Here is a 19,085-nt window from a genome sequence, read left to right on the forward strand (position 1 = left end):
TCATCACTAAGAAGCGCAGCTACTAAAACACAGGAAATCTCCCAATCTGCCACAGTAGAAAGACGATGCTGTTGACCCGCAGCACGTATTTAATCTACTGCGATGAGGTCATGTCTCATTTTCAAATATGTATCTGTCCAACTCGGATGGTGTCATTCATATTTCCAACCTACATTTGTCAAGAGAGGAAAACAACACGTTTCACGTTGAATTTCTCCAACAATGTTCCACACAGTGCTGATATTAACGCTTGTCACTGTTTCAACATCCGTGCTTATACTTTTAGGAGTCCCTCTGAAGCCAAGGAAAGAGCTGGTGTTCTTGGAACAGCCCTCTGGTCAGCTGGAGATCCGCTGGTCCTCCAAGTTCAACATATCCGTGGAGCCTGTCCTCTATGTGGTGCAGCGCCGCTGGAACTATGGTATTCATCCCAGCGAGGATGATGCCACAGAGTGGCAGACAGTCGCACAGGTAGCAGCCTACACACCACACACGTAAAAATAACGGAGAGGGCGATTAACGCATGAAAGTAGTTGTGTGAGGACTTCTTCTCGTCACATTTGTGTCAGAATGAATTTACAGTTTCACATGTCCCAGCATGCCACAGCTGTGGAACTGCTGCTCGGCACTGCAGTACGCGGTTGCGCATTCCTCACAGTCACAGTGTCTTTGATAGTTTGGCAACGAGAAACACGCAGATGAATGATGTGGCAGCACACTCGCATGGGGCTGTGACCCTGCGTAAACCCTGACCCCTGTGGTTTGCCCCCCCCCCCCCCCCCCCCCCCCCCCATCTGTCCCTCAGACTGCAGAGGAGCGCATCCAACTGGCTGACATCAGAGCTAGCAGATGGTACCAGTTCAGAGTTGCAGCAGTCAATGTCCACGGGACCCGCGGCTTCACTGCACCCAGCAAACACTTCCGCTCCTCCAGAGGTCTGTGTGTGTGTGTATCTGTATATCCAAATGTGTGTGTGTGTGTGTGTGTGTGGCCTTGCTTTGTTTGTAAGTTCCTGCCCTCCATTTGTTAGGTCTGAAACCTTGAAACAGGTGAAGCCTTTGGGATGTAGGTCTATGTGGTAAATATTCCCTTTGCATGTCAGCTTACGAGCTTACTGTGTCACTGACTGAGAAATTTTCTGTACTGCGTATTGTGTTCCTAAACTGTTCAGTCGCACGGCTCCAATAGGCAACAGCAAATTGATAATGACTGAAATATGACTGGTTAAGCCAAACACACATTTATTAAATTTGAATTATGGTGTTCACACTGCTTAAATGTGTTTATTTAAAACTAAATTTGGGACATAAACCGCTTAATTTTTTCATATACTATGTTAACCTGAACTGTAAATAAATGTCTCCCCTCCAAAGTTTCCACACATCTAACCAGTGAGCTAAATGAAATTCATGCTGATGCCAAGTGGAATGTGAGTAATGAGGAGTACTGGGTGCACAGAGCATTCATTTTCTGAACTGCAATAGGATCTTTATTTACATCTTCAAAGGAGGGGTTTCCCCTCTTTACAGTCATATAAAATGTAATAAGTCTGAATTAGTCAGGATACAGCAGGTTTCAAATGAATGCAAGTGTTGTCTTGTTTCCAGACAAAGTGATGTAACCCAGGCACATTTGAGATCTGTGCCACAGATTAGTGAACTCTGATGGCATCCTGTGTTACTACTGGGACATTTTAAATAGCCGTGTTGTATTGCAGATGGCATTTGTTAAAGTCACGGACAGTTGTTTTGTGGTTCTTTAGGGATTACAGGATTGTGAGTGTAATATTGTGTCTACGTTGCATCTGATTTATATCAGATACTTTTTGTTGGCGAGGCCATGTGCGTTACAGTTATGCCTTCACTGGCCTTGAACTGAGTGTCTTTAGATGAATATCATGTGAAATATATACAAGCATAAAATGTTCTCTAGTGGAGTACTTAGCATGCTCTGCCAAATCCTAGAACTGGTACCAAGTACAAAACGTATTAGTGTGTTTCATGGTGTGTTGACCTGTCCTTTCAATCCTTTGTCATGCCGTAGCTCCCCAAGGCATTCTGAATGGCTTTCAGACCAGGTGGGATTCTGCTGCAGGGATGGAAGCTGACCCCCAGTCAGGCCAATCAGTGCCAGAATGTTGATAGATTGATGAGAGCTGCCACGGGTTTGATGAAGTCCTGGCCGTTCTGTCATGCCGCTGTTATTTATGTAGTTTGGTCATATCATCTGAATGCAATTTTGCACTACTATACTTTGTTAGGGCAATTTGTAAAAGCTGACTGCTTATTTATCTTTCATGGCCAGCATCAGCTGGTACGGAGAACTGATGTGTCCAATTGTGTTTTTAGACCGAATTAAATGTGTTTCAGGTGGGAGAGGGCAGGAGAGAGGAGAGCCAGCTAGGTTGTGCCATGAATCATTTTCTCATTACAGGACCATTCCCCTCTGGTCTGGCATCTGGCATGTAGCCCTGCCTGTCCTCCTGTACCGGGCTTGACATCGGCAGACAGCAGTAGGCTGGGTCTCTGCACATATGGATAGGTTCAGATCCGGCTTTAAGCTGGACACATGCATATTAGTTAGAATACAGGAATTTTGAGTGTGGGCTGTGCAGCCAGAGTGAGCAGCATGTGTTTGTTAACCCCTGACCTGTATTCTCGGTCCTGCCGAACGCCGTCATAGAAATGACACGACACCTGTCATAACATCTCACGGCAGACTGTTAATGGGGAGCTAATTACTTTACACAGTGCCATGCTTGTCCCCCCCTCCTCTCTTGCAGAGGTGAAAGGTATCTTGGCTTGCAATACATTCTACCTGAAAAGTGCCTTGTCATATCCAAGAACTAGAGGTCCACTTTGTTTCCCTCCCCAAATGTTAACAGATGTATTTAGAATTGGTTACCATTAACAGTGCTGTTTCTATGTCTTCAGATCCATCTGCCCCTCCCAGTCCAACCAATCTGAGTGTCACCAACGTGACGCTGGGTGAGGAAGGCCTGGTGACAGCTCGTCTCAACTGGACGTTGCCAGAGGAGCCCGATATCCCCATACATCACTACAAAGTGTTCTGGAGCTGGACCGTGCCCACCAAGTCCACGGTGCCATCCAAGAAGAAAAGGAGAAAGACCACCAATGGGGTAATCTTCTCACTCTGTCTGAGTAATGTATTCTTTTGCTTTCTTTCCTTTATCCGGTCTCTAAGACTACAAGGGCCCTTCCAAGATTATTTCGGCATCTTTTCCTCCACTTTCGGCACAACTCTGCAAATATGCCTAGGCCTGCGGTGTGGAAAAAGATAAACATGGAATAGGAATTATTTTTCTTAATATGTGTGTAGGGAAGCTCACTTACATTCAGAGTGATACAATAAGTTTTTGATTGTTTTAATTCCTTACACTGATGAAAGAACCCTTAAACACAGATTTAAGATTTGAGAGAGCACATTAAGTGTGATGAATAGCCTTGTTCAAAGCAATAAATCATGATTTCAAGGTGTGTGTGTGTGTGTGTTTCGATATTGCAGTTTGTACATTTCATTTTCTGCTGCTCGTTAATTCGATTGTGTAACAAAGTTATTTTCAAAGTTTTTCTTATTTTTTTACACATATTTCAGCAGTTTAATCTGTTGTTCTAGCTACACTCAAAATTCCTATTACTTTATTTTCAATTATTGCAAAGTGTATTTAAAACATTCTCTAATAATGACATAAATAGCATGTTTAGAAAGAATAGCACTGATCCTCTGTATTAATCCCCTTGTTATTCCTTGGAGCAGTTTAGTTTGCATACTGGAACATTTGGCTCTCAGCTGTTTGTTCCAGCCAGAAACAAGAGTTTCTTTGGCCTTTTTTTGGGGGGGAATGTTATAAAAGCAAAAAAATAAAAAAAAGCAAACTAAGGTCTTGCGAAGTAACACTTCTCTATTTAGACAACTGTTTTTCAACATGTATTAAATACATATTGCATTATTAAACCGTTGCAGACTGAAGAGGTGAAACTGCGAGAGTAGACCTTACACATAAATCACATAACAAAGATCACTGCCTGTTCTCTAAAATAACACACTCGTATGTGGCTTTTTACACAATATTTCCATTAACGTGTGACCTGATATCATATAGGCTCAGTATTGGTAAGGGGGATTTCATTAGAGACTCACCCAGAAAGATCTGTCTGGATAGTCCACACACGCCTCCATAGAGTCTTCTCTTGAATTAGTTTCTGAAATGCGTAGCAGATGTGGCACAAAGGAGATAGAGGTGGGAGATACCGGACACCTATTGACACATGTACTACTGGTTTCCACTTTGGCACCTCAGGGCTTTGAAAGCAGCCTGCTGGCAGAGGAATGTCAAAACACCCACAGTCAATAACAAGAACTCATCAAGTTCATGCTGATGGAGGAATGCTAGAAGCCAAACACAGTGAAGAAGCCCTGGGAGGCTCTGATAACATGGCTCTGTCATAAGGCCCTGAAGGCTATCTCCTCACAACCATCCATTTCTCAGCTCCACATGTGTTCTTAATAAGTAGGGCTTTCCCACAGGCCTATGTTGTCTGGCACTGAGTTGAGCTGGAGCTGTGGCTGGTACAGTGACTTTAAATATAAGCTCATGTGACAGTGTGGTTACATACAAATGGCAAAAGCCAAGTGGTTCTTTTTTTTTTTGTTACAGGCTCAGAGCTGGGTAGATCTGGACGGACTGGAACAAAACAGCAGTTACACTGTGGAGCTGCAGGCTGTCACATACTGGGGGCAGGTGCGTCTGAAGAGCTCTAAGGCCTCCCTTCACTTCAGTACCACTCAGAATAATGAATCAGGTAAACATTATTATCCTGTTCTTTACCTTTGCTGGAAGCATGGCTGTAGGAATAACAGATGTCAGTCAGTTGATAAAATTCTGAACAGACATAAGTCACATCCTGAAAATTCACATGACTGATCCTGCTTTGATTCTAGTGCCTCTATCAGCCTGTTTAATTTTGCCGCCTGAATCCCTGTCAAACCTTATTAGGCGTTTTAATCTGTACCCTCCTTATTTTTAAATGCTAAGCAGCACATGCTCTTTTTGAACATTTTTGCACATAAAGAGGCACCAGTGTGCCCGAGCACAGCTTCCCAGAGCTGCTAGCATGGTTGGCCGATCTACAAAGAGCCTGTGCACTTCCTAAATGCAATTCATGAATTCATAAAGAATGTGTTTAGGAGATGGTCCTCAATGAATAGGAGTTAATGGAGAAAAATGGCTAAATCCAAGAGTTCCTTATAGACAATAAATAAGTATAATAATTTCACAATTATAACTTGATTATGATTGTCCATCACTGTTCAGTTGAAACAATACAATTCTGCTGATGCATACGAAAATTTTACAAGAGGAAGTATTCCCTTGGTTGCACGCAGCAACTTCAATGTGTGTTAGTTATCAAAATGGAAATTTGCAAGTGTGCATAAGAAGCAGCTGGTTGTGGAGGTGGAGATCACATGGCTGCTGTAAATTCTGTCATGCTCATTTGATGCATAAAATCAAATTTACGGTAAATACCACAAAGTGGCTTGTAGTGCATGGTATCTTAATTACTTACATAAAGGACATTTTACTGTAATTGGTGCAATAAATTTACACTGTAAAAAAAAGAAATGAAAAATCAAATCATACGTTATTCTGATCCCATGAATGTTGCATTTTTAGGATAAAGCTCATGAAGTTACAGGAGTGGGACTTTTTCCCTATTTACAGATTGTTTGAACTGATTATATTTTATCCATAATCTTCATGTTTAGCCAAAGCCACTTTGGCTTTTAGACCACACTTTGGAACTGACACAGCTGAGGTTAGGCATTGTCGATACACAAGCATACACTACCTGAATTCAAATCAAATTTGGATGAAGCTGCAGCCTTCTAATTACTGATCCGTATGGGATTAGCCAAACCGTCTTAGCTGAATCCAATTTTCTTTTTTGTTTGTTTGCTTTTCATGATAGCTGAATTTGCCTAATTTGGGGTAAACAGTCATCATGAGATTTGCAAAAAGCTGGAAAGGCCAAGATATACTGACAGCACATCTGCAATCATTTGGAGCGCTCGAGCTCTTGGGAAGTATAGACCAAGCCTCAAAACTATCAGTGAATGTGTGTGTGTGTGTGTGTGTATTTTCTTTTTTTTTACCGCTCTAAAATGAATTGAAGCTTCAACTTGCTGCTTTGTGTACCCATCTAGTTACAGCATTTGTACGTGAAGAACATGTTGTTCTTTACGTTGTTCACTGCTGTGATTGTACTAAGAAATAATAGTGTTTCTGTTGCCGTGCTGGACAGTTTCCTGCAACATAGTCACTGTCATGTCTTAGCTACAAACATTTCTCATTTCTCATCCCAGCAAAAGCGGTGCTCAAGTCAAAGAAGGAGGAGATATCCCCTCTTGGTTCAACCCTGGCCAAACGCCCTTCTGGCCCTCTAGAGGTAGGCACGCCCTTCTACCAGGACGGCCAGCTGCAGGTCCGTGTCTACTGGAAGAAGAGAGGAGGTAAGCTCCCTACTGTAGTGATTTATAGCTTAGTTAGAATCTAATTAGCACCCCATCATGCCCATCAATCACTATGACTCATGTGTGCCGTAATAAAATGCTATGACTGATTCCCACTTACTCAAACAATCGAAATTTCCTTTTTTATAAATGTGGTATCAGATAGTGTGAATGAAACACTGTGTCTTTGTGAGAGCTGTGTAATTTGAGTGCTGGGCAAAAAAAAACGCACATGGACAGGTAAAGCAGAGCCACTGTTTAGTAAAGAACAATAAACATGCAGAGTCAGAGCCGTGCAATGGGATTTATTGACAGCTGTATTTAATAGATTCTCGCCTTCGCATTAGCGTCGAAGCAGTCGATTCTGTTTCACAAGACCGGCTGTCATAGAAAGCAGGCTTGGTGCTGGATTGCAGCACATCAATGGGTTAAAACCTACAGGAATGCCTGTCCCTGCAACATTCACTCCCAAAAACTTTCTGTTAATACCAGAATGAAAATATGGAAACCTTGAGAGCGATGCACTCAGGGTAACCTGTCAAGTCCCATTCACTGGTCTATGTTATGTTACTAATATATGTCATCGCCCAAGCCAAACTCCACATCTTAGAGTCAAGAATGCAAACCCTGGCTGAAGGAGAGGCCTGGTGAGACACCAACTGCTGAATCAGAATTGGGGAGGGGGGGGGGGGGGGGGGGGGGGGGGGGGGGGGGGGGGGGTTATGTAGTTGGCCCAGAGCTGTTAGCAAGGTTGGCCTGGACTCAGAGAGCTGAGTGATGCTGACGGGATCAAGCATGCCTGGGGAATCACGGTGTTGCGGAGCAGAGTTAATCCCGGTCAAGCTTCTCTTTCTGTGTCTTGTTTCGTGGTCCTGGTCCACAGTGTGTGCACCCCTGCCACTCATTATTCTGAGTGATGACCCTGGCTTTGGCTGTGACAACCTGTGCTCCACTACCGTAAACAAACAGACATACAGACGGGCTCGAGAGGGCTGAAGAGTCTCTGGACATCTGGTTTGTGTGACAGAGAAAGGGACAGGTTAACTGAACCATGATTATACTCTCACTCATTGTCTCTCTGATTCAAAGCAGCCCGTCCTCTGGGTTTCCTCCAGCAGACGAAAGAGAACCATATTGTACACCAGCTCAGATAATATATCTCAGTCTGCCTAACACCCAGACAATAGACAGCAGATCAGCTGTGGCGGGACTTCAGAGGCTAGCTTCCAGTCATGATTTATCGAACACTGCTGCAGTTCTGTTCTCTACCTGATTTCCATGTCCCATTTCTTGTTTTACATACCACTTCCCTCTCTCAGTCAGACCCGGCTAGGCATATCTTGTTTATTTTCTTTCCCCGATTTCCCGGTTCCCTGTAATTCCTCTCTTCTGCTTCCAAAGAGCTCTGGGGCTTTAAGTGCCAGATCTGTGTCTAAGCCTTCAAAGGACCCCTTTTATCTGCACACTACAACCCTGGCCCCTACTGAGGGGTGAACATTGCACAACTCAATTATTAATCAGAAGTATTTCACATATTCAGACGACACAGCTAAATGAATAACAAATCCTGTAACATAAGATGAGGTAGGTAAATATTGCTGATGAGGTTATGAGGAGCTACTGTACAGTAATTAAGTGAATGCTGCTGTAAGTGTCTGTAGCTGGACTGACCAAAGCTGCCGTTCCGCTGAAGTTGAAGCAGGAACGTTTGGTCCATGATGGGCCGTCAGCAGACAAAAAGGGCAAGTCTAGGAAGCAGGAAAGTTATAATTGATAAGCTAATGCAACGTTAACGAGTGGAGTGCTTTCAAGTTTCTTTTCTTTTTTTTTCCAGAGACATATGTTATCATGAGCACCAATGATGAAAAAACTGATATCTGATCCCAGATTGGGAAATTAATCATTTCAGCCTGTCAGGCTGTCTTTTGATCTCAGATAAATGCTCAGTGGCTGCAATGCAATCCTTGAACGTAACTAAGTACAGTTACTCAAATGCTGATTTGTAATGCACTACACTATATCACATTCATTTGGATTCACATCACATTTTTATGTATTGCTATACACTGGAATTAATTTGAGTTTTTCTCAAGCATGTAGACAAAGAGTTCAAGGATTAAAAAAAAAAAAACTAAACAACCTTTGGTTGCATCTGAGATGCAGCCACTTAGTTACTCATGCTCTTAGTCTGCCTGTGTGGGTTTCCTCTGGGTACTCTGGCTTCCTCTCACAGTTCAAAGTCGTAAGTAAGTAATTGGTGATTTTAAATTGGCCAAGGATGTGAGGTAGATGAAGTGCTCAAAGTGTGCAGAATAAAGCACAGTATAAATATGTGGTTAAATGGGGTTTGTACTCTGAAGCATTCTGAGTGGTCATTAAGCCAGAAAAGTGCAATATGAATGCCAGTCCACACGGGCTGCAATAATACACCCTTAGTTTTCCTTTAATTTTTTTTTTAATGCAAGACTTCCCTTTCTAATACATATACATCATAATTATATTTTATAAAAATAAATGCAGTTGTTCAGTTACTTTCTCTGTTTCCGTCCATCCTTCCTTTCAGATCCCACTGTGAGTCGCTACCATGTGCAGTGGATGCCAGAGTACTGCAGCCACAATGAGACCCAAGGACCACAGAAATCTGTCACGCAGGTTAGTCTCCAGCAGCTGTTACACACAACTTCCAGCCGAGGGTCCTTCCTCACAGGGCAGAGCATTAGAGCCGTGGCATGACCAGCAGCAACTCTGTACTAGGCAAAGCATGAGCCTAAGCCTTTGTTTGATGCTCATAGAGGATAGCTCCGGTAAAGAAAACAACTCCGCTGAGTGAACCAGGAGCCCTGTTGTGTTGGAGTTGCGCTGGGTAAACCAGTGGCTCTTGTTTTGAATATTGTGAGTCAGTCGTGTGGTCAGGCATGTGGTTGTTGGCCAATAACATTTATTTACTTAAACAATGTTTCCCGGAATAGCGGGTTGGGGGGGATCATTCACCTCCAGCAGCCATAGCCGCGCGACTGCGTGGGCCTTTGTTTTAGGATGCAGTATCGTCTGTGTTGGAGAGTTTGAGACAGCGAGGGTTAACTGTTTGGGCTCAGACTGATGGCAGGGGCCTGCTAATCAACACATTCTTTAGAAACCAGCACCGTGGTTGCTCGGAAATACATGTCCATTTCCTATAGATCACCAGGAAGGATTTCAGGCTTTTGCTTTTATGTGAGCACAGTATGTCATTCACTTTTAATCAGAGCTGTTTCATATACACACACACACACACACACACACGCGCACCCTTTCCCAAAGGTCTTTCTATTAATGGAGGCCCTGTTTTATTACAGCAAGGTCTAAATTCACTACTCACCAAGATTTTTGTTGTTGTTGTTTCGAAGACAGATGAGAAAAGCTTTTCTTGTTCAGATCAATAGATGATTAAAGTTAGAAATTAGTGTCAGTGTTACATTGCTGCACAGAATTCATTAATGTGGATTTACAGGCCGTTGCAAATTAGGCATGAATCCACTTTGATCACTGCCTCTTGTGTTTATGCTGTGGTGCATTTGGAAGCCATGAAAAAAAAAATCATTTATGTTATCAGTTTGAATGGGAGACTAGTAGCCTAACCCCTACCATGTGAGTGTTCAAAGCAGTCCCGTAATACGGTACATGTTCCTGGAGCCTGAGCGGGAATGTGATCTGCCCCGATGCTGTGTATTTAATTATCTCCCAAGCTCCATGGGACCTGACCTGGGTGACATGTCAAAGTCATCAGGACTGAGTAATGTGTTTCTTTGCACAGGAGAACTACATCAACCTCCCAGGCCTGCTGTTCTCCTGCAAGTACAAAGTCACCGTTCACATGCTGAAGTCCAAGAGGCGCTCGAAGGACGAGAGCACCACTTTCCTCACCCCATCCTGCGCTACCATCCGGAGCAAGACTCACAAACACATCCCCTGCCCAGGAGAGGGAGGTGAGTATTCAGCTGTTTGAGGCTTAAAGAGCATTTTAAAATCAACCCCCCAAAAAAGTGCAGACAGTGCAGTAACATTTTCTAGAATATTATTGTGATGACAGTGGAAAAAAATATGTGTAGAGTTTAAATAACAGGTCAACACTTTGAAATACTTCACAACCAGTGTTGACTCCAGGAAATTGCTGTGTCTAGCTTGAAAATAGTTTCTCACAAAACCTTTCCAAGAAAGGTAGACTAGCTATTTTTTTCTTGTTTTAGGTTTTGTGCTACACAGTGCTAATGAGCTGCTTGCTTAGATAATGCACAGGCTTGACAGGGGTGTCAGTCTTCGAGCGTGTTTCCCAGTATAACCAACAGCTTCTCTGACGATAACACCACCTTTCTCCAAAAAGCTTCAGGGCTGCCGAAGGTTTTGGCTAAACCAGAGAACCTCACGGCTTTCTTCTCGATCAGTGAGGGAAACATAACCGGCAACTTCCACTGGCGTGTGTCGAGGGTGGCTCCACATCAGCGAATCACGGGCTTCCAGGTCACCTGGGCTGAGATCACCACCGAAAGCCGACAAAACAGCCTGCCCAACAGCATCATCTCCCAGTCCCAGATCCTGCCTCCAGTAAGTCTGTTTTCACTGAAACAAAATTGGAGTTTTACTAAAGCAGATCATGCTGTGACAAGACTATTAGCATGTGCAACAGGAAAATGAAATTTTACCTTCTGGTTTACAATTTACAGCATCTGTCAGATGTGACCTTGATTTGAGGATAACGTTGTTGTGGCTTCTTTGCGTGAATCCTTTGATAAGTGTTAGTATGTAGACAGACACAGGGATAGATCTGAGGAAGTTTTTTGTCCTGCTGGAAGTTCTCCTCCTTTACATTTTCATCTGCGTTCACGTCGTCCTCTTTCATCCTCCGTGAGAGCTCTGAAAAAGCCACTCTTTGACATAATCTGTTCCATCAACAACACGTTCCGCCTATCTGCACCTCCCAGCCTCTAGAGCTTGTCTATAAATAAAGCCACCCACCACACATTTTATCAAGCTGGCAGTGAAAAGAGAGACAGACAGCCTTATGAAAACAAAGTCTTTGTTTTTGTCTGTGCCTTGTGCAAAGACAGCTACACTCCCCTCTTTTGCAGCCCATTCACATTAAAGACTTGTCAAAATCAAAGACGTGTTCTGTTGTATTTCATCTGATTGCGTGTCGTCTCCCGCTCTCCTCCCTCTTTGGCAGGATCATAACTTGCTTGTGGTGTCCAACCTGCGGCCATCCACCTACTACAGGCTGGAGGTGCAGGTTATAACAACCGGAGGAGAAGGTCCTGCCACTGTCAAGACCTTCCAGACCCCGAACATATTACCTGTCGTACAACATCGTAAGTACCAGCTCACTGTCAGCGTGCGTCATTTGTGAGCTGCACCTCAGTTTGCTCAGTTTAAGCGATCATGTCAGAGAGCATGTTGACATTCATGTTAGGACTGTTTGGTTTGGTGGCTGTTAGTGTTCAATCCCAACAGCATACTGTAGATCTTTTTATTTTAAGGTACTTAAAGCATGACACCTGACAATCATGTTAATGTATGTATGTAGAAAACTGAGTCAACTGTCATGTCTTTGCAGTAAATATATTAGCCTTTTCAGCATTCCTATCAATGACCATTATACATGATATACTGTTAATACCTAATTAAACATGAGAAAAAAAGTTTTCTTGAAGTAATGAATCAACTCTATTTTCCCTCTGCTGAATGTGTAAATAAGCAACTTTTTTGCCATTTCTGAAGGTGAAATGTAAATCTAAAGCTGTAATGTCAACAGTGGCGAGGTCATAACGAAACAAAAAGCAATGTAGGCATTGTACACATTACTTATTATTAGGGCTGTTACCACATCAGGTTTTAATTACACAAATATTATGGGCATAAGAATTCACTATACTAGTGTTATTGAATGGTCAAATTCATCTTTGACTTTTTTATTGTAGGGATGTCACCATACCAGAAATTTAGTAGACAGTAAAATTCAGTAAAATTACATGATTCTGTTAACAGGACTCAGACTGAAAGGGATTATCGAGAGCACTTGTATAACATTAGCCGTTACAAGCATTTTAGCCTATGGAACGTAGCTGATTTCACAAAGGCGGAGCCAGTGCAGTACTTTCATACTTAACTCTGCCTTTCCTATCATGAGTTCAGGCAGCAGCTGCACTAACACAATCTTCCATTTGCTGTGAAACGTGTCGTTATTCCCTTTGCTGGTGGGCATCCTTATTCTTTTCCCTCAGCACATAAGGCTGAACAAGAACACTTGTAGTCATATGCTGCCCTCGTCAGTTCCAGAAGAATTGCAGCATCGGCACATACGGTAGGACACTAAAACAAAAACAAGTGCCATCACGTTTTCAGAATTTTCAGGTACCCTAAGTATCAGCTGTGGTGACATCCATAGTTTATTGTGAGTTTTGTCTCTGTTTTTGCAAATGAATTGCACAGAAAATTTTAAAAAGATGAAAAGTAACCACAAATGTACAAAAGCATACATTAACAATGATCATTATTATTAACCGTATTATCATGTGTATTATTACAAATAGCTTAATATATATATATATATATATATATATATATATATATATATATATATATATATATATATATATATATATATATATATATATATATATATATATATATATTGTTTTTTGTTTTTTTAAACAATCATGGTTGTATAAAAAATTGCATATATCAACAAAAAAACCACACCAGCTTAACCCCAGTTGAAAGTAATTACACTACTCCCTTTGTTACTTTTGCATTAAGATAAAAAAAAACTTTAATGATCCCACGACGGGGAAATTTGCGCATTACAGCAGCTCAGTACAGAAAACTAAAAATAGAATAGAATAAAATAAAATAAAATAGAAAAACACTATACACATATACATAAGCACTATATACAGAAAATATATAGTCAATATACACATGTACATATACACACATATACACACACATCAAAACACTATATACAGATATCAAAATATTATATACATTTGTAGCCGGTAAGGTACACAGCATACACGGTACTGTATGCATTATATGGGTGAGTGTAATAAATAAAATGTATCTGGACTGTATGGATAAAGTGATGGCAGAGGAGGTAAAGTGTCCAAGTGACTCAAGACATTATGAAGTGTTGTACAGTCTAACTGCTGTTGGGATGAATGACCTACATTTACATGACCTACATGACCTACAATTACATTAATTGCAATTTGTAATTTCTAGTTAAACAAGGCAGTGTTTCATTTTACATACCAGCACAAATTCCTGTCCTATTCAGGACATGTGCAAGATCTTCCTTTTATGTTCCTTCAGTAAACCAAAACGCTGCCAGCAGAGTTACAGCTCTCAAAGCACTTCAGAGGGGCAACAAAGCTCAGTGCTTGTTTAGGAAAATCAAGGTGGCGCTGGCAAAAGACTGAACTTCCTCAAAAACAGTCATCAGTGATGATTGTTTTTCAGTAGGGGAAGCAGTGGTGTATTGAACAGCAGATTTCATATATAAGCAACTTCAAGCTGTGATAAGAAACACATTGCTACTCTATGAAAAAAAGTCATTCAAAGTTATTCAATCTGAAGTTTCATCTGACAGTTCTTTGAATATGTGTGTTTTTAAGGACCAAGGCTGCGGCAGCACCACTCTCATCACCAGAAGCCGTCGGTAGAGAGACACTGAGTTTGAAGTTCAGGCAAACCCAGTAGGAAGACGTACCAGTGGCTCTATGCTCCTGTCTGTCAAGGAAGGAATGTGTGGAACCGAACAAGAACACAGCACACCAGACCATGAACTGACCCCCCACCCTCCACCCCCTGCTTGTGAAATATGGGTCTATCTCCTCCAGGCTCCACAACATGTCTGCTATTCCTTCATAACCCCTCTCTCTCGACTTACAAGTCACTGGACGGGTTTATATGTAGAGTAAAATTTATATTTCGAGGTCTCATATTCTGCGTTGGCTAGTACACAGCTCCCCAACTTATCCCATAATGAGTTCATGTAATAAGTAAATAAGATCCAGGAACCCCAGAATTGGTGATGCAGCTGTCATTGACATTGATTTAGATTTGGCTGTTATGTGGCAGAAATAAATAAACTAATTTGGGATCAATGTTTGAAGATGAATTGCATTTCGACAGGAAATGCAAGACCTGCAAAACAATTAATGAAGAAAGAAAAGTAGAAATTAAAGTATTTATTTTGTGTTACCAGTGAAAAGAGGCTCTTAGGCATACAGTCAGCACTGATGGTTAATGTAACTAAAGTCATCGTCGTCTAACCCAGAGTATTTTGCGTAGTATGTTGCATGTAGTACATTTGATTTTAGAACTGTAAATGAATTACTTGCTTCAAATTGAAAGCCTGTAATGGTTTTGCATGACAGCTGTTAGCATTCTGTTGGCATGAAATGTCCGTGTTACCTCTTTTCAATATGTTAGCAATATTTCATTAACAGATTAACAAAGAATTATATTGGAGGTCATATGTAATGTTTTATTAATGAAATTATAACTTGCGTGGAAATGATGAATTGTACATGTTCTTGGCTGTAGAAATATTTGTTGTGACAGTCAGTGAATGTCTATATTTATTTATGTGTGTATTACAAAGTTTGGTTTGGATGTGTGTGAATGTGTATGTTTTGTGTGTTTTAGCCTCTATTTTTTTTTTTTTTTTTTTTTTTTTTGGAACCGGCAAAAAAAGAAAAATCTTGTAAAGACATTTTGTAAAAATGGAAATGTAAATAGGGTCTTATGTTACATGTTATTTTTCCATAGTAGAAACTGTACAAACTGCTAAGTAATAAAATAATCCTTAACCTGTGCCCTTTTTGCCATTTGCTTTAATTTAAGCTGCTATGATAAGTAAATAGACATGCTTTTCCTTCCAAAGCTCCAGTATTTGGCAATTACCGTTGCTTATTTTGGCCATAAAATCCATCATGGCAGGCTCTGTGTACAGCATATTCACTGATCGGTCCGGGAGCCTGAGACACGTGCTCTGTGAGTCTAAATAAACAGGTCATCTAGCTCAGCAGCTCAGCCTGAGTGAATTCACCATCACTGAGGTTGGTCAGCGCTGCCTCTCAGAGTTCTTGTGTGTTTGAAAAGCGTTAAATGCCTCTTCTGCTCAGCAGCCTTTCACCATCATAAAACGAGAAGTGGGAATGTTTACAAGAAATTAAAGCGTGTGACACAGTTAAGCCTAATGTACTGTATATGTGTGGAGGGTGTGATGTGTGTGTGTGTGTGTGTGTGTGTGTGTGTGTGTGTGTGTGTGTGTGTGTGTGTGTGTGTGTGTGTGTGTGTGTGTGTGTGTGTGTGAAAACCTCATGCTGAGTTATTTGTGTATGTTGGATGAAAGCCTTGTGAGTGCATTTCGATAATCCTGAATGCAATGCATGCCAAATAGTGTTTAATGGTGCAAGTGTGTGAAAGTACATTTTGTGTATTTTATCATATGTTTCCAGGCTTGGCGACATGCATTGTATTCTACTTAAAATGAACTTCAGCGATTTGTCAGTTTTTTTGCAACATTGATTTATAATGAGGATGTCATCGCATTAAGTTTGTTTTGCAGAAGCTGAAGTGTATCTTCACCAGTATGTGGCTCAGTCTCCTTAAAGGTGTTGCATTTGAAAGCGTAGCTCAACACTATGCAAAATGTTTTTAAATGCAGGCTAATTGGACACATATTTTTTGAAAATCATGCTACTTCTGGACATAGCATTTTAATGGGGAGTTGGGGGCAAAAGGTAAGCTACACGCTGGACAGGTCGCCAATCTGTCACGGGGCTAACACAAAGAGACAGACAACCATTCACACCTACTGCCAATCTACAATCACCAATTAACCAAGCCCCATGGATGTCTTTGGGCAGGAGCCAGAGTACCCGCAGTGAACCCACACAGACAAATGAGGGGGAGCAGGAAAACTCCACACAGAAAGACCCCAACCTGGATTCGAACCCAGGACCTTCCTCCTGTGAGGCGACAGTGCGCGACCTTTCAAAGCATTTTTAATACAATTTTCTGGGATATAAAATAGCTTCCCATGCAGCTAATCATATTAACAGTTTCTCCAGTTTTTGTGGGTGAAATGTTACTATTTTATTTGTGCTAATTAGCAGATGATGCTAATTAGTCTCTGTGATGCACCTGTACAGTTTATGCATGCACCTTGCTAACCTAGCACTCCTCCTCTGGCCTAAAAAAAAACAAAAACAGTGCTTTAAAACTTGATTTCACAAACTTATGGCTTTATCCATCTTTTATCCACACTCTGCTGTGACTAGTAGAACATAACTTCATGTGTCATGTTTTTCAGGCTGCAAGTCTTACTTTGACAAATGGACAGTTAGTGTCTCCTTTCAAGTGTGCTACTGGCTTGCTTAGATTCCCAATTTTGCTGTTGCAGTTAATCAATATGATTAATTATTATGACAAACACGAGCCTGTTAATGCAAACGTAGCTATTATAGACTGGAGAGCTTGTGTCTGTATAAAGGGGGTTGTGGTGTTTGCATATTTGTTTGCTTGTGCTTGTTTTTTTTCTACGTGTGCATTTTTTTTTTGTAAAGGGATGATGCCGTCCAGATGTTCAAATCTCTGGATGGAAGTCTACTCTCATCATTTTTCCACAGCAAACAACAATTTATTCCGAGCCCATGTATTCACACATTCGGCCTCTTCAGTCGGTAGGTGCTTCACCGCTCACTTCTCAGGGATGTTGTTTATGTACAGTTCTATTATGTCGAAGGAGATTAGTTCCTTGCTCTGTGCACACTAATCCCTCTCTCTTTTCCAGGAGCCGGGCCAGTGTTTAGCGAAGGCTCCTTTCTGTGTGAGCCAGCCCCAGCCTCTCTCTCCCTTTCAGGCTGTCACAGTCTCTCTCTGCACACACAAAATACCATGGCCCTCAAGTGTGAAAACCTCAGAACAATAGGGCCTCCAGCCTCCTTTGAGGCATGTCGCAAGATGTCCAAGTCTCAAAGAACAAAAAAGAAAGGAAAAAAAAAATGCAACAACTAAATAATAGGCCAGTCGTCAGTACAAAAGCTTTGTCTCTGATGCTAAAAGGCCAGTGAGGGCTCATACACTTTGCATGACATTGCATCCTTATTGTGAAAGTCAGGCAGGAAAATATTGCTTTCAAATGTAAATGCATGTTTTTCTGAAAACTGTTTATTGGCTCTTTGGATAATCCCAGTGAGTTAAATATTTGCCCATCTTATGGTTGACATTAGTGTTCTTTTTAATTGGATTGAGAATATCACAGTGAGTCCTTCAAGAGGAGCACAAAGACAGGCTGTTTCTCCCACACATTTCCTCTGACCTCTTGGCACCCGTTCTGCAGATTAACATTGCAATGAGCCATGCATCGCTATTTATCGATCTAAGCAACTTTTATGGGTCATTCTACGATACTCGACAGAGCAACTGTAACCCTACTCCTTAAAGGATGGATGGAATTTAGTTTTAGATGATAGGTACAATCCTAGCTGGACTTTGAAGTATGAGGCAAAAAAAAATAAAATGGATGGACTTTACGTTCCCTCTTGAGATCACACCCATCGTAACCTGAACGATTTGAAAGCTCCAAATTTCACTCTCATGCAACTTTCAGGTCAGTGAGATCATCGAGCAGAGACAAGCGCTCCCTCCAGATTACTTCCACCTGGACTTTTGCGCTGCTACTCTGTCAATATGATGAGATGGAATATATTGTCTGTGAGACTGATGAAAAATAACCAGAGTGTTTTCCCCCTCTATTAGGAAACGCAATGTTGCTTTAATGCTGTGGTACGGTGAGAAATCTGACCTTGCCCTGGGCAGTGGCATGTTTCTGGTTAGGCTCTGGTGAGTGGGACCAGGCAGGGGACACATGAAAGGATCTCTCTGTCAGGCCGCAAAGATGTTCAGTCTGAGTCTAATGAAGACCAGAACACATGGCCAGACCTGAGAACATGCATGCCACACACTATACAAACACCAGAGCTACAATACTGTTGACAGCCACGGTCTTCTTTCCCTGTTCTTTAAAGGTGGACAAAGTGAAATGCATGTCTGTTCTGTGATTAAAAAGCAGTAGGACATTGAAGTAAAACTGGCACATCCAAAGAAAGACAGATAATTTTTTTTTCTCTCTCCCCAGTTTTCTTTTCCTCGCTGGCTTTACAGGGAACTTGATTTCCTGGATTCACTGTATGGAAAAGGCTTCCTCAAAGTATATTTTGGATTAAATTTGTTGAGCTGCGGTTGTACAGAGAGCAAGGTGCAGAGCTATTTTCATAGAATAACTTTTTTTGTTGTTGTTGTTGTTAAAGATAAACAGTTCCCAGCTTGTGAGATACTTCTGTGCAATCGGTTGTGGAACAATGCAAGGGTGGTCCATTGGTCTCAACACTGTAATGTTCACATTTATTGACACTTTGGCAAGAAGGTGTTGATTTAGGGGGATTTTGTGGTATTTGACACAACATGTTGGACTGTTACAAAGAGATGTGGTGTGGGAGACTCTGGAGATC

General features: G+C 41.6%; 1 protein-coding gene across 1 annotated transcript in view; it reads left to right on the plus strand.

Moving 5' to 3' along the window:
* The window catches only part of anos1 (anosmin 1), a 41,827-nt gene extending 26,445 nt beyond the window's left edge, over positions 1-15,382 (plus strand). The window contains exons 5-14 of the mRNA XM_030757960.1: positions 287-471; positions 806-935; positions 2,934-3,139; positions 4,679-4,823; positions 6,385-6,531; positions 9,095-9,183; positions 10,325-10,496; positions 10,892-11,112; positions 11,732-11,873; positions 14,178-15,382. Of these exons, the coding sequence (XP_030613820.1) occupies positions 287-471; positions 806-935; positions 2,934-3,139; positions 4,679-4,823; positions 6,385-6,531; positions 9,095-9,183; positions 10,325-10,496; positions 10,892-11,112; positions 11,732-11,873; positions 14,178-14,236 (1,496 nt within the window). The 3' untranslated portion in view covers positions 14,237-15,382. The remainder of the gene's footprint in view (positions 1-286; positions 472-805; positions 936-2,933; positions 3,140-4,678; positions 4,824-6,384; positions 6,532-9,094; positions 9,184-10,324; positions 10,497-10,891; positions 11,113-11,731; positions 11,874-14,177) is intronic.
* The last annotated feature ends 3,703 nt before the right edge of the window (positions 15,383-19,085 follow it).

The sequence above is a fragment of the Archocentrus centrarchus genome, chromosome 21 (assembly GCF_007364275.1).
Source record: "Archocentrus centrarchus isolate MPI-CPG fArcCen1 chromosome 21, fArcCen1, whole genome shotgun sequence".
In the NCBI taxonomy this organism is placed as follows: domain Eukaryota; kingdom Metazoa; phylum Chordata; class Actinopteri; order Cichliformes; family Cichlidae; genus Archocentrus; species Archocentrus centrarchus.